At 35.1% G+C, this 15,984-nt stretch overlaps 1 protein-coding gene and 1 pseudogene across 2 annotated transcripts in view; one reads left to right on the forward strand and one right to left on the reverse strand.

Annotated features, from left to right (window-relative positions):
• Window positions 1-15,984, reverse strand: part of LRCH2 (leucine rich repeats and calponin homology domain containing 2) — a 94,039-nt gene that overhangs the window by 17,480 nt on the left and 60,575 nt on the right. For both annotated transcript variants that reach the window (XM_029240542.1, XM_029240543.1), the window contains exons 13-15: window positions 10,251-10,299; window positions 10,056-10,172; window positions 1,245-1,289 (exon numbers count right to left, since the gene is read on the reverse strand). In XM_029240542.1, the coding sequence (XP_029096375.1) occupies window positions 1,245-1,289; window positions 10,056-10,172; window positions 10,251-10,299 (211 nt within the window). The remainder of the gene's footprint in view (window positions 1-1,244; window positions 1,290-10,055; window positions 10,173-10,250; window positions 10,300-15,984) is intronic.
• Window positions 4,108-4,341, forward strand: LOC114906047 (annotated as a pseudogene).

A 15,984-nucleotide genomic window follows, 5' to 3' on the forward strand; every position in this document is an offset into this window, starting at 1 on the left:
ACAGGGAGATCAGCTTGGTGCTTTGTGCCCACCTAGAGGGGTGGGATAGGGAGGGTGGGAGGGAGGCTCAAGAGGGAGGGGATATGGGGATATATGTATATGTATAGCTGATTCACTTTGTTGTACAGCAGAAATTAACACAACATTGTAAAGCAATTATACTCCAATAAAAATGTTTTAAAAAAAGAAGCAATAAATGTAAGGATGAGTGCAGAAAACCTTGTAATTCCACATTTTTGGACAGTATGGTGAAAGGAAGGCAAATCGTGAGTTGAGGCTGATGTGGTAAGCAGGAGCTTAATGAAGGAGGACCTTGAATTTACCTTCTAAGTGATGAGGAGACAGTGAAGTTTTCTAAGCAAGGGAATGGCCTGATCATATTTGTGTTCTTTGAAACAATCATTTGCAGCAGAGAGGTGAATGGACTGGAGAAAGGGAGAAGATCAAGGATGCTATTGCAGTAATACAGGCAAGAAATGAGGAGGGCCTGTGCCAGAGCAGAAATGCAGGTGGGGAATGTATTCAGAATATTTCTGTATCAAAAAAAAAAAAAAGGTTTTGGTAACTGATTAGATGTTGAAGCAGGCAGGATCAAAGTGGATATAATATATAAAGGGACAGGGAAAATATCCAAGCTGAACTTCTAGCTCAGGTACAACAAACGTTTCTTTGGTGATTCCATTTCCTAAAATTAAAGGAGTTTTCAGAAACCCTGCCAAGTATCCAACATCAAATGAATTACCAATCCTTCCAAACAAAAATACACAAAGCTTAAGTATTCATGGTGATGAGACTGTATCATTTCAAAAATGCCAGGCTGCTGTACAGCTTAAAATGATGAGGTAGAAAAATTTATAGTAATGCACAAACTGTAGAAATCTAATTTTAAGTGTTGAAATAGTATACAGAGCTGTGAAAAGAGATTAACAAATTCCAAAGGAAAAATCTCAATTGACCACCAGGTTGATTTAAGAAAATAAAATATAGGAAAATGTAAAAATTTTAAATTAATTAGTTTCAAGATGAATGTTAATAAAATTCTAAAGCTGAACTACAAAGGACAGATGGAAATTACATGATTAAATTAATAATTGTCTAACGATGCTCAGTTTTTATTATTGGAGAAAACTTGTGCATTAAATCAATAACAAACTGAAAGATGAATTACATTTTACTCTGACTGAGCCAACTACATGTGAAAGTAAATATTTTAAACAATTGCTAGTATTACCCTGTTTTCTCACCTCATCGTTTTCATTGCCACTTGAACTCTTCCTTGATGATTTATACTGAAAAATATTTAAACCACATTATTTTATTTTTCCTTGAACAAATAAATTCTCTAACTAGTAAATTATATATGAGGTTTATTCACATTTTGGTACTTTTATTAAATTACCTAAATTATATATAAAATGTAAATTATATGTAAAGATAAATAAACTGTGTAATTACATAACCAGTTTAAACAGTCCTACTACTTACCAATAGCTAACACAAAACAGTACTTTCTATGTGCAAGGCATTGTTCTAAGTACATACATCAAGTAACATTTCCTTCCTAAACCAATCCATTTCCCATTCATTCAGGTTTGCTATCTGAGTGCTGTCTTAAATCCTCCTTTTTCTTAATCCACTATTTACAAAACATCAAGAAGTCAATTCTTTCTGTGATCTCCCTCAGACTTACTTCTTCTGAATTCTCTCAAATATTATTCTATTCTAGGCCCCACTATCTCACGCCTAGCCTGTAATCTCACCATTCAAAAATGTCATCCATTTTTAAGAAACCTACTGATTTTAGGTTTAAAAAATACTACATTAAATGTATATATTGACTATACAATAACAGTAACAGTGATAATAACACTTATACCAGTGCTTACTATACACCGCACACTGATTGAAGTGTGTTACATATATGAACCCATTTAATATTCTTAACAACCCTGAGGTAAATAGTATTGGGTTGGCCAAAAGGTTCATTCAGTTTTTTCTGCAAGATGGCTCTAGCAGCACTTAGTTGTCTTTAACTTCATTCAAAACAATTTTGTTAGATTGTATGTGACAGCTGTCATATCAGCTTGCATTTTAAAAAAGACTTATCAAAATTGGTAAATTTTTGTATAGCCATTTTAATATTAAAGATGGAACAGGGCTTCCCTGGTGGCACAGTGGTTGAGAGTCCGCCTGCCGATGCCGGGGACGCGGGTTCGTGCCCCGGTCCGGGAAGATCCCACATGCCACGGAGCGGCTGGGCCCGTGAGCCATGGCCGCTGAGCCTGTGCGTCCGGAGCCTGTGCTCCGCAACGGGAGAGGCCACAACAGTGAGAGGCCCGTATACCGCAAAAAAAAAAGATGGAACAAAAGAGCAACATTTTCAGCATATTATGCTTTGTTATTTCAAGAAAGGTAAAAACGCAACCAAAATGCATAAAAAGGTTTGTGCAGTGTATGGACAAGGTGCTGTGACTGATCGAACGTGTCAAAAGTGGTTTGCGAAGTTTTGTGCTGGAGATTTCTTGCTGGACGATGCTCCACAGTCGGGTAGGCCAATTGGAGTTGATAGCGATCAAATTGAGACATTAACTGAGAACACTCAACGTTATACCACGCAGGAGATAGCTGACATACTCAAAATATCCAAATCAAGTGTTGAAAATCATTTCCACCAACTTGGTTATGTTAATCGCTTTGATGTTTGGGTTCCACGTAACTTAAGTGAAAAAACCTTCTTGACCGTATTTCTGCATGCGATTCTCTACTTAAACGTAACGAAAACGTTTTGTTTTTAAAACAAATTGTGACAGGAGATAAAAAGTGGATACTGTATAATAATGTGGAATGGAAGAGATCGTGGGGCAAGCAAAATGAAACACCACCAACCATGCCAAAGGCTGGTCTTCAACCAAAGAAGGTGATGTTGTGTATATGGCGGGATTGGAAGGGAGTCCTCTATTATGAGCTCCTTCCGGAAAACCAAACGATTAATTCCAACAAGTACTGCTCCCACTTAGACCAACTGAAAGCAGCACTCAATGAAAAGCGTCCAGAATTAGTCAACAGAAAACGCATAATCTTCCATCAGGATAACGCAAGACCCTATGTTTCTTTGATGACCAGGCGAAAACTGTTACAGCTTGGCTGGGAAGTTCTGATTCATCTGCCATATTCAGACATTGCACCTTTGGGTTTCCATTTATTTAGGTCTTTACAAAATTCTCTTAACGAAAAAAATTTCAATTCCCTGGAAAACTGTAAAAGGCACCTGGAACAGTTCTTTGCTCAAAAAGACAAAAAGTTTTGGGAAGATGGAATTATGAAGTTGCCTGAAAAATGGGAAAAAGTAGTGGAACAAAAGAGTGAATATGTTGTTCAATAAAGTTCTTGGTGAAAATGAAAACTGTGTCTTTTTTTTAAATTAAAAACCAAAGGCACTTTTTGGCCAACCCAATATTATCTCCATTTTATACTAAGGCACAGAGGTAATATGCTTAATATCACAAATTCTAGAATGTAAAAACAGTGCTTGTTTTTAGGAGCAGGAAATCAAGGAAATACAGTTATGACAACCAGTAAAGTTCTTCTGATTCCTCCTCGCCGGTAATTATCCTGCAAATCAGTGGCAGATTGACCTTTTCAAAATACTACGTGCAACTCATGACTCTTCTGTTGAAAAAACCTAACTTTCAGATTATGTCCAAATTTCTCTGCCTGGCATTCAAGGTTCTAGTTAATAGCCCCTTTTACTTATGCAGCATTATCTTCCATAACTCTTGGAAAAATAGATAACCTACCTGATAGCTCAACCACAAACTGGAGGATGAGCAGCATTAGGGATGACAAATACAAGACCTAAATTCCTCCACTGTCTCTCCTATGACTTATGACAACTATCACTAATCTACCAAGGTGCTCTTTCCAGCTGATTCCAGACATAGCCTCAATATACTTTCAATCCAATGTTCCAGGTAGCCACTGAATAGAGTTGGCATGTGTGAATAAACCTATTTGCCATCCTTAGGCACAATGTCACTGACAACACTTGTTCTTGTTCTACTTCAACAAAAAAGTGACATTTAGACAGTTGGACACCAGGACCCCAAGATGGCATCAGGCATACTAGTGAAGGCGAAGAAACTCATGGATGTCAAAACAGGGGAGCTGCCCAAGCTTGATACTGATGCAGGATTTCACCCCTAAAGGCACTGCTGGAGAGTTTCAAAGAGGTTACTATGAGTATTACAAGTATTTCACCGGACTTTCCATGCTTATGTGCTTTTCAACTACTGCCTTTCTTACAAGGAGCTCAAACATGAGCAGTTATGCAAGTACCACTGAAAAGGAGGACGCAGTCTGCATTCCTGGCCATGACCTTCTTTGCCCAGCAGCCCTGATCTTTGCTGAGTCCTTTCATATCCTAATTGAGAATTAACATCTGAAAAAAGATGACTGGTAGGGACTTCCCTGGTGGTGCAGTGGTTAAGAATTCGCCTGCCAGTGCAGGGGACACAGGTTCGAGCCCTGGTCCGGGAAGATCCCACATGCCACGGAGCAACTAAGCCCGTGTGCCACAACCACTGAGCCTACACTCTAGAGCCCACGAGCCACAACTACTGAGCCCATGTGCCACAACTACTGAAGCCCAGGCACCAATAGCTCATGTTCCGCGATGAGAAGCCACCTCAGTGAGTAGCCCCCACTCGCCACAACTAGAGAAAGCCCGTGCATAGCAACGAAGACCCAACACAGCCAAAAATAAATAAATAAAATAAATAAATGTATTTAAAAAAAGATGACTGGTAGAAAAACAAAAAACAAAAGAATGACATTTTAGTGAATAATAAGCTAATATTTATTAGTGTATACTCTGTGGCAAGTGCTGTTCTAAGCACTTTATATTATTAAATAATTCAGTAGTTATAATAATCCTATGAAGGAAGATACTATTAGAGTCATCTGAAGATAAAAAAAAATAATAATAAGCTCAGCAAGATTAGATAATTTGCCAAAGTCACTCAGTTAGTAGATATCTAAGTAAGGACTGGAACCAAAGTGGTTTGATTTCTGAGGTCAAAGCTCTTAACCACTATGCTATACTCTCATCCCTAAATCTTAAATGATTAGTAGGGATTTTTCAGGAATAAAAGAATGGGCATGCTCAGAAGAAGGAAAGCACAAAGGAATAAAAAAGCTCAGCCTATGTAAAAAAGAGTAGCTAGTAACGAGTGAATTGTGGCAGGTAATAAAACTTAAAGAAGTAGGTAAGGATGGCCGTGAAGTTTTTTAAAAGTCCAAATTTTATGTAATTTATAATGGGGAGCCAATAAAGAATTTTAAGCCAGGGATTTCTCTAAGGACTGTGAAACTAGAGAAAGGGGGACCATTAAGAAGTTATTACAATTGCCCAGACAAGAAAGAATGAGGGTTCCAACAAAAGCAAGGGCAGTAGATATGAAGAAGAGGTAATGAATTGGAGAAAGATGCATAATTAGCATCCTGATGACCAATAAGGTAAGAAGAAAGAAAGAAAGCAAAATCAAGGAGGATTGAGGTATAGAGCTTAGAGAACTGGGTGGGTAATACTACTACTAACTAAAATAAAGAACAGAGAGGAGGAGCAAGTTCCATGGTGGTGCGGCAGGAGGGGGAGACATATTGATTTGAAAAACATGGCATCCAGACAATTAGAAACACAGGTACAGAGAACAGGAAAAAAAAGTTATGAGGTGTAACTTTAGACCCAGGAGAATATGAGACATCTGGAATCATAAAAGCTTCAGAGAGAGTAACAAAAGATGAGACCCCTAAAAACAAGCAGAAGAAAAATCAGAAGAAAAGTTAGCCAGGAGCATCAAAAAGAAAAAAGAAGAATCAGGGAAGGAAAATGAGGCAGAAACCAAGCAAGGAGTTTTGAGAAGAAAGATGTGGTCATCACTGTCAAATGCTACACTAGATTTTGCCATTAGTAGGTACATGTTAGGCTCTAGTGAGGGGCTATTTCCATGGAGAAATGGAGGTAAAAGACAGACTGCAGTGGGTTAAGGAGTGATCGGAAACTGCAGATCTAGAAATGGCAAGTTTGGCCCTAGAAGAAAACAAAGAGATAAGGCAACAGCTGAAAGGGGAATCAGGGATAATGGTAGAGGTCTGAGCACATTTATAAGATGGAAGGTAAAGAGAAAGGACATAGAAGACTGAACGGATAATTGATAAAGGAAAGAAACAGAGGATGATACAGTCGAGAACTTAGATAATGAGACTTGTATTATTATTACTCAACTGCTATTCGAATTTAAAATATCCATTATACATGAAAACTTAGGAAGATACTTAGTTTTGCATTACTGCACATATTTAAAGGTCCTAAAATCCAAATCAGAATATATACACAGATTTTTAAATATTCTATAAGTCCAACTTCTTACTAATTCAACTCAGCTGTCAGTTAACATTAGTTGGAATAACTGAAGTTTTATTATATCTAAATTCAAATACTACAATAAAGGCCTGTTCAGAAACACAAAGATCAGTTCATCTCTGAAGCTTATATTAATTTCACAGAAGGGACAGTACTTGTGCACAAACTCTGACTCAGAACAAATCAGGTTATTTCAGAAGCCCAGTTGGCTTCCCTATTCCGGTATAAAATTAACCATGGTCAGAGAAAATATACAAAAATATTTTTCCTTGGGGTTAGCCATTAAGTTAAAATATTGTACTATATTTATGAAATCAGATATGTATTTTAAGAGTCATTATAATGTTTTATCACAAAAGTAGTGAGATACATTTGATGACAAATATATATGGCATTTAAATAAATCAAATAAGCCTTAAAACTAATTTGGTATAGTTATTCTGATGTTTTTTAACTTTATTTAGAAATGAATCATCAAATGCATTTAGAAATTTGTGTTGTCATTCTTACAAGAAATTGAAGCTACTAATTTACATTGAACATTGTCGAAAAAAGGTTAGATTTTCATACTTTGTTGTATATCTTATTCAAATGATATTAATAAATTTCTGTAAAAGACTTTTGTAAGGAACGGCACCAAAAACAGAGGAGAGCTTAAACAAGCTTTATTTGGGAACGCTCCTGGGCGAGGTTCACTGGTCCGAGAGAAAGGGGCCAGAGAAGTCGCGCCCGGGTGAGGGCACGAACAAAATTTATAGGGGCGGACGCAGGGGAGGTGCTTGCTGTGTCAAGCAGCCCTTTTTTGGTAATCTCTCGGGTGTTGTGGCAATGTCAGGTGTCGGTTGCATCAGCCACTTTGGCGGGGGTTCCGTCTGGCTCCCTGGGCCCTTCCCCGGACCTGCTGGCCTTACAATTTTTAATAAAGTAATGTATTTTCTGGAATACCTTCACTCTGAGAAATGCAGTGATTTTACTTCAGCAACAATGACATTAAATTTTATTTACTAGAATAGTAATCTACACAAGAGCGGCTGGGAGTCTAAAAGAGTTAATATAACTCTCCTACAATGATTTACTTATATAATCTGACCTAAATTACCTTCTTACTCACATACTCTGGCCAATTATGTTGAAACTTTTTAAAATTTAGTTTCAGGGGCTTACCTGAAAAACATACCTCCCAAAATCAGTCCTAGCAACTATGAAACTGGAGAGCTAGATTTCACACACACACACACACACACACACACACACACTTTCAATAAATCTTCTAAATAACAGCATCATGAATAATTTACCATGGGACACAAACAAAGAAATCCTGTGGTTCAGTCATTTATATATGTTAGGATAAAGTTGCACAAAAGGTCTGTATGTTTCATAACAAAGCAAAGCTAAAGGAGCCAGCACTGAGTGAGCTTAGCGATAATCTGATATATATCTCTAGAGTAGTATACTTTAACTATAAATCCAAATTAAGTTCAATACTATTATCTTATGAATAAGCCTTTTTATTCTTGAGATAAGTGATTAAGAGAAATTTTCTTTTTGAAAGAAAGACACTTCATAGATAATATTTTAATCATGAAAATACTGGCAAATCTGAATAACCATTTTGACTTCACTTAGAGAGTAGTATCTCAGTTTTATAATTTTTTTTTAACACCTCTGGAAAAAACTGTTGACTTTATTTTTTTACAGTGTCCTAACACTGACATCTTCTGACTATTGAGGAGAACTACATGTCTCCTTAAAACATTCCCAGTTACTGAAGCTTATCTTTGCACCTACTTTATTAACTATAGTAGAAATTAACATTTGTTGAATGATGATTATGGACTCTTCAAATATTATCTCCTTTGATCTCTTAGCAACTTAAAAAATAGCAATATTATGGAAGGTATACTTAAGCCATAAAAAATAAAATATTTATCAACAAATGATACTATTAAATCAAATAACTATTTTTTAAAGGTTCACTGAGGCTTCTATTAAGGCTTTACTGAGAAGTTTACTTGAGTTACAATAAAATATTTAAAAGACAATAAAACTGTATTTATCTGAAAGTGTGTTCATTTGCTATTAGGCTATCCACAGCAGATCAACAGGCAGCATAGCATAGGTTCTCGGTTCAAGTCTTGACTCAGCTGCTTATTAGCTAAGTGGCTTGAAGCATTTTACTTAGCCTCTTTGTGCCTTAATTTCCCCATCTATAAAATAGGAATGACAATAAATGCACTTACTTCTTACTAAGTGCCATGTAAGTATTTTGAAAAACAGTCAGAATTTGTATGCTTTTACTATACTAATAGATCAAATAAATATCAAATCTCTTTTATTAGTTAGAAATACTAAAATTTCTACCACATCATCAGTTATTCATCAAGTTTTATCTGTTAACAAATTTTCTTTAGTGAGTTTGTTCAAGTGCCATAAACTAAAAGAGGGGACTTACAAATTAATAAATGCCAGAATGCAAATATAACTGAAGATTTGTAAAGGGTACTGACCAGGGTTCTGCTAAGAATGTCTTTCCTTTTTTCCCTATGTCTTTTATTTCTTCATTATCTCTCATATTGACCAGGTAACATAAGGCTCATTAAAAGGATTCAGTAATTATTTGTTGAAGGAGTAAACTTATCACAGACTAAGACATATAACATTTTTGCTTTGGTCATATGATACTACTTCCAAATGTATGTTACACTCCCATAATAAGGAAACTGATCAATGTGCATAGAGACCCACTTTTACCAAACTGAGAAAAGCATGAAATATAATCGTATTTATTAGTGATATAAACTTCAAATTGCCTATAATTTAACCTAGAACTATGTATTTAGATATGTATTTATTATTAGATAAAAATTAGGTTTTGGGAAATAGAAAAGGTCCACAAAAACAATAAAATTTGCTATGCATAGAGCAGGAGCTTGGTTGCACTGAGTCAGAAATTCCAATAACAAATTCTAACTAGTATTGAAGATTACTCCAGTTCTAATGACTGGCCACTACAAATACAGCAGACCTTAATCACAAATTAGACAATATTACAATATTTACAAAGGTGTACACAATGAAATTTCATTAAAACCCTTCTAACTAGAAATTTGAGATAATTCAGATGGTCTGAGCTTTTAATTTATCTAAGATAAAATGCCATCCTAAGAAATATATTTAGGTAATAAGAAAAGAAAATGGGGGAAAATGCTTTCAGGCACTTTTAGAATCATGTAAATAGCATTTATTTACACAGAAACAGTTAAATGCTAATTGTAAAAATGTGTCAACTCTTTACTGAAACAGATCCAATGAAAGACCTTTTTTGGGCAATTCTTTTAAAATACTATTACATATTGCTACAACTAGCAGTGTAGCAAACATTTATGTTTCTTGTAAAGTATCTGGCAAATCACAACTCACACTGATCTACTCTTAATTATTTTGAATTACTGAAATTTTATGGAAATAACTGGCTCATATATGTATACCACATACATGTAGGAAATCAAGATAAAATAACACATCTACTATACCTAACTAGAGAGTTATATTCTGTCATATTAATGTAAAACAAAATGGATAAAGTCAAAACTAATAATTACAGAGTAAATTTTAAAACTTAATAAAGTACCTTGAAATATTCTTTTCTAATCTGTTTGCTCCGCCTCCTTTCTTCACTCTGCCAGATTATAGGCTGAGATTCTGGCCACTGTTGTTCATCTATTTGATCCTTTTGACTTTCTAAGGGCTGTAATAAAATAATTTCTTTTAACTAAATAAATGAGAACAAAATATTAGATATAACAGTAATTTAATTTCTTCTTACCTGCCATGTGAGGGGTGATAATGGTGAATTAACTTCATCTGCTGAGACACTAAAAAATTAAAGATGCCTTAATATGTATATCTTAAGACATAGTCAAAACACAGGATATTTATTATATTAAAATAATTACCAAAAACTAAAAGAATAATAATAATTTCTTTAGATGATCTGTATGAAACTTCAAGTGGCCTAATATACATATAATTGGGGTTCCAGAATAATATAACTCAGGTGACAGAAAAGATATTTAAAGATAAATAAAGACCACAAATTTTCAAATTTCATGAAAACAATAAGCCCACAAACTTGAGAAGCTCAATGAACTCCAAGCAAAAGAAATATGAAGAAAACTACAACAATATACATCATAATCAAATTAAAAGCAAATGATAAAGAGAAAATGTAAAAAGCAGCCAGAGAAAAAAGACACAATAGGTCCAGTGAAACGAATACTGACAACAGAGTTCTCACAGGAAACAACGCAATCCAGAAGACAGTAGAAAAACCTCTTTAAGGTACCAAAAGAAAACAAAAGTATCAACCTAGAATTTTATACTAGCAAAGATATCTTTCAAATATGAAGGTGAAATAAAGACTTTTTTTAAAATTTTGGCTGTGCTGCACAGCTTGTGGGATCTGAGTTCTCTGACCAGGGATTGAACCCAGGGCCACAGCAGTGAAAGCGCCAAGTCCTAACCACTGGATCGCCAGGGAACCCCAAAGACTTTTTTAAACATTACAGAAACTGAAAGGATTCAACATCAGACCAGCAGTAAAAGTAATGTTAAAATATCTCTTTCAGGTAGAAGGAAAATGATATACATGGAAATACAGAGCTATACAAAGGAACAAAGGGCACTGGAGATGGTAACTAAAGGGGTAAAGATAAAAGACATTATTCGGATTATTTAAATCTCTTTAAAGAAACAATTGACTATTTAGAGCCAGAATAATAACAATGTAATATGTAACACAGAAGTAAAATGTATGGCAACAATACCACAAGGGCCAGGAGGGAAGAAACAGAAGTATACTCTTGTAAGGTTCTTATAGGACATATAAAATGACATAATAGCACTTGAAGGTAGACTGTGATAAGCTAAATATTATACTTTAAACCCTAAAACAATCACTAACATAACAACAAGTTGTAGCTAAATAAGCCCACAAAGGAGATAAATAGGAATTTTAAAATTTAATTCTAAAGACAGGAGAAAAAGAGGAAAGATGGCTACAAAGAATGGATAAGATAAAAATTAAACACACAATAATACAGTAGATTTAAATCCATGAATGCCAATAGTTCCAATTAAATATTAACAATCTTAACACCACAATTAAAAGTCAGATTGTCAGATTTGATAGAAAAGGCAGATACTACCATATGCTAACAACAAGAAACCCACTTTCTCCATAAAGACACAAATAGGTTAAAAATAAAAGGAAGAAGAAAGATATATCATGTTAACACTAATCAAAAGAAAGCTGAGGTGACTATATAATATCAAAAAAGTACACTTCAGAGCAAAGAATATAACCAAGAATATTTAAAAAGTCATTTTATAATGACAAAGGTGTAAATTCACCAAAAGGACATTACAATCCTAAACATTTATGCATCTAATAACAGCTTCAGAATATATGAAGGAAAAATGAAAGAACTTTAAAGAGAAAGACAACCACAATTAGTGTTGGAGATTTCAAATAGTCTTCTCTTAATAACTGATAAAACCAACATTGTAGTGCACCCAGGTGGTGCTGGGGTGGTAAAGACAAGAAATGAACAAATAAAGAAGTATATATTGAGAATGTCAGATGGTAAAAAAGTATATATTTACAATGTCAGACGGAATTAAGTTCTGTGGAGAAAAATAAAGCAGGGTCTGGGAAAAGGGACAAAGGAGTGGAGGAGACATGCTCTTTTATATAAGTTGTTCAGGTAATCCCTTGCTGATGAAGTGAAATCTGAGCAGAAATGTGAAGACAGGGGAATAAGCCATATGGTTATCTGAGAGGAAATCATTCCAGGCAGAGGCAAAAGCTTTGAAGGGGTGGGAAATGCTTGGAGTATTGGGAGTCAGCAAGGAGGCCAGTATAACTAGACAAGAGCTAAACAGCAGGAAGAGCATAGCAAGAGGAATACAGTAGGGAGCCAAATGATGTAGAGGTTCACAAGTCCTTAAAGGACTCTAGTTTTTACTCTGAATGAAATGGGAGGTCATTAAAGAATTCTGAAGAATGACATGATCTGACTTACATTCTTAAAATACCAATCTGATATATTTTTTTGAAAACAGACTAAAGGAAAGCAAGGGCAGAAAGGAGACCTGTTACCAGGCTGTTATAACTGAAGTAAGAGATTGCTAGGGCTAGGGTGGTAGGCATGGAGGTGGTAAGACATGATTAGATTCTGGGCATATTTTGAAGGCAGAGTCAACAAGATTTGCTAAAGGATTAGTTATGGGGTGTGAAAGAAAATTACAAGTTAAGGATGACTCTGAGGTTTTTGAGCTGAGCAACTAGAAAGATGGAGTTGACATTTTCTGAAATGGGGAAAAAGGCAGGAAGAGCAAGTTTAGAGGTACAAAGAGAAAGATTAAGAGTGTTATTTTGGAAAGTTAAGTTTCATATGCCTATTATACATCCAAGTGGAGGTGCTGAGTAGGTAACAGGTAATACAACTCTGCAGTGTGTATGTGTATGTACATACATACACACATGTACATGCAAATGTTCATGCACATATATAGAAAATTGGTTTAAAGGGGAAAATACCAAAATATTAAGACTTCTCATCTCTGGGGAGTAGGATAATAGATGATATTTATTTTTTCTTTGTGATAAAATTTTCCTATTGTTTTTAACAATAAAGCTACATTATTCTTATAATCAGGAAAAAACTAAAAGATTTTTCATTTTTTTTAAAGAAGAAATTGGTGATTGTTCTGAAAATGAGAAAAGTGGAAGAAATAATTCTGTAAAAAAAAAAAAAAAAAAAAGGCCAGGATTGAATATCACAGTTTTGAAGTTTGGGTAGCTGGGGCTTTCTCAAGAGAATGTTATAAACCTGGTGAGAAAGCTTAAGACAGAAATGAAAGGAACTGAGAAAGAAGGTAATAACAGAAAGTTCAAGGACAACAAAATATGTAAGATAAAGAATCAGTATTCAAAAAGGGAGAGAGTGGGTTAAATCCAGTTAAATGAAATTTGACAGAGATGAATGTTTCTAGACTTGGGTATGAAAAGTTATCTTATGCCTGAACTGAATTCTAAAAGCCTAAGTGAAAAATGGAAGAAGAAAGGGTAATCCCCGCAGAGATACCAGGATATAGAACACAGAGATGTGAAACTATTTTGTAATAAAGAAAGGAGTACTACTATTCCTAGCCAGAAAAGGTGCCAGTGGAACAGTACATTGGATGAGGCTCTCAAGCTAGGCAGAAATTCACTTCAATCTTGTGGGTTAAGCCAAACATTTTAAGCTTTATCCTAAAAGTTAGAAAGAACTATTAGAAGATAATAAATGGGAGTCACATAGTCAGGCTTGTGTTTTAGAACCATCACTCTTACACCACCAGTACAGAAAACAGATTTAAAGGTAGGCCAAATTCAAGAAAGGAGATATGTCTGGGGCCTGTTGCAGTGATCCAGGTGGAAAAGACGGGGGCTGAACCAACACAACCGTAATAGGAATGCAGAGATTGGGACAGACGCAAATAATGTTAAGACGCTATAGTTTTCTGTGACTGAATGGATTGGGAAGGGTGCATAAGAGAAAGGAATTTCCAATTATTCCAAAGTTGACTATATAAATAGTGGCACATTCACTCAGGCAAACTATACAAGAGAATAAACAGATTTGGGAAAAGTAAGTTCAGTTTAGACTGTGAGGTAGTTAGGAAAACATATCAGTGAAATGTATGCATCTGGAGCAAGCAAAGTGCTCTTGTTGCCATATATTAAGACTTGGGGTTCTGGAGCCAGACAGCCTGGTTTTAAATCCTCACTGTACCATTTACTAGTTGTGTGACCTTGAACAAGCTAAGGTAATTTCTGAGCCTCAGTTTCTCACCTATAAAATGGGGATGACAATAGTAACAATAACTCATAGAGTTATTTTCTTTCATAGAGTTATTATGAGGATTAAATTACATCATACATCTAAAGCACTAAAAATGGTATACATATTAACAAGCATTCAACAAATGTTAATTCTCTCTGTGTGTTCTTCTGTACCTACGCCCTAGCCTTGGACTTTTTTACTTCCAGAGGAATGACTCAGGAGTTGAGTCTGATGCAAATTTTCAAACCACCAAAAAGAATAAATAGAAACTTTTGATGTCTTCTAGTTCTCTGGAATTCATATATGTGGATTAGACTACATATTCATATAGAAGAATTTAATAAAACCCGACTGAAAGGAAATAAAAATGACCCAAAACCGATGGGATACAACAAAAGCAGTTCTAAGAGGGTAGTTTAGATCAATACAATCCTACCTCAAGAAACGAGAAAAATCTCAAATAAACAACCTAACCTTACACCAAAAGCAACTATAGAAAGAACAAACAAAATCCAAAGTTAGTAGAAGGAGAGAAATCATAAACATCAGAGGAGAAAAAAATGAAACAGAAATGAAGAAAATAATAGCAAAGATCAATAAAATTAAAAGCTGGTACTTTGAGCTGGTTCTTCGAGCTGGTTCTTCTTTAAACAAAATTGATAAATCTTTAGCCAGATTCATTAAGAAAAAAAGGGAGAGGACTCAAATCAGTAAAAGTGGAAATGAAAACGGAGAAGTTACAACTGACACCACAGAAATACAAATGATCGTAAGAGAGTACTACAAGCAACTATATGCCAACAAAATGGACAACCTGAAGGAAATGGAAAAATTCTTAGAAAAGTACAACCTTCCAAGACTGAACCAAGAAGAAATAGAAAATATGAACAGACCAATCACAAGTAATGAAATTGAAACTGTGGTTAAAAATCTTCCAACAAACAAAAGTCCAGGACCATGGTTTCACAGGTGAATTCTATCAAACATCTAGAGAACAGTGAACACCTATCCTTCTCAAACTCTTCCAAAAAACTGCAGAGGGTGGAACACTCCCAAACTCATTCTACAAGGCTACCATCACCCTGATACCAAAACCAGACAAATATATCACACAAGAAAGAAAACTACAGGCCAATATCACTGATGAACACAGGCGCAAAAATCCTCCACAAAACACTTGCAAACAGAATCCAACAACACATTAAAAGGATCATACACCATGATCAAGTGGGATTTATTCCAGGGATGGAAGGATTCTTCAATATATGAAAATCAATCAGTGTGATACACCATATTAAAAAATTAAAGAATAAAACCATATGATCATCTCAATAGATGCAGAAAAAGCTTTTGACAAAATTCAACACCCATTTAAGATAAAAACTCTCCAGAAAGTGGGCATAGCGGGAACCTACCTCAACATAATAAAGGCCATATATGACAAACCCACAGCAAACATTATTCTCAATGGTGAAAAACTGAAAGCATTTCCTCTAAGATCAGGAACAAGGCAAGGATGTCAACTCTTCCCACTATTATTCAACATAGTTTTGGAAGTCCTAGCCATGGCAATCAGAGAAAAAGAAATGAAAGGAATCCAAATTGGAAAAGAAGAAGTAAAACTGTCACTGCAGATGACATAATACCATACATAGAAAATCCTAAAGATGC

Source organism: Monodon monoceros, unplaced genomic scaffold, assembly GCF_005190385.1.
Source record: "Monodon monoceros isolate NGI ecotype Baffin Bay Population unplaced genomic scaffold, NGI_Narwhal_1 Super_Scaffold_22, whole genome shotgun sequence".
Classification (NCBI taxonomy): Eukaryota; Metazoa; Chordata; class Mammalia; order Artiodactyla; family Monodontidae; genus Monodon; species Monodon monoceros.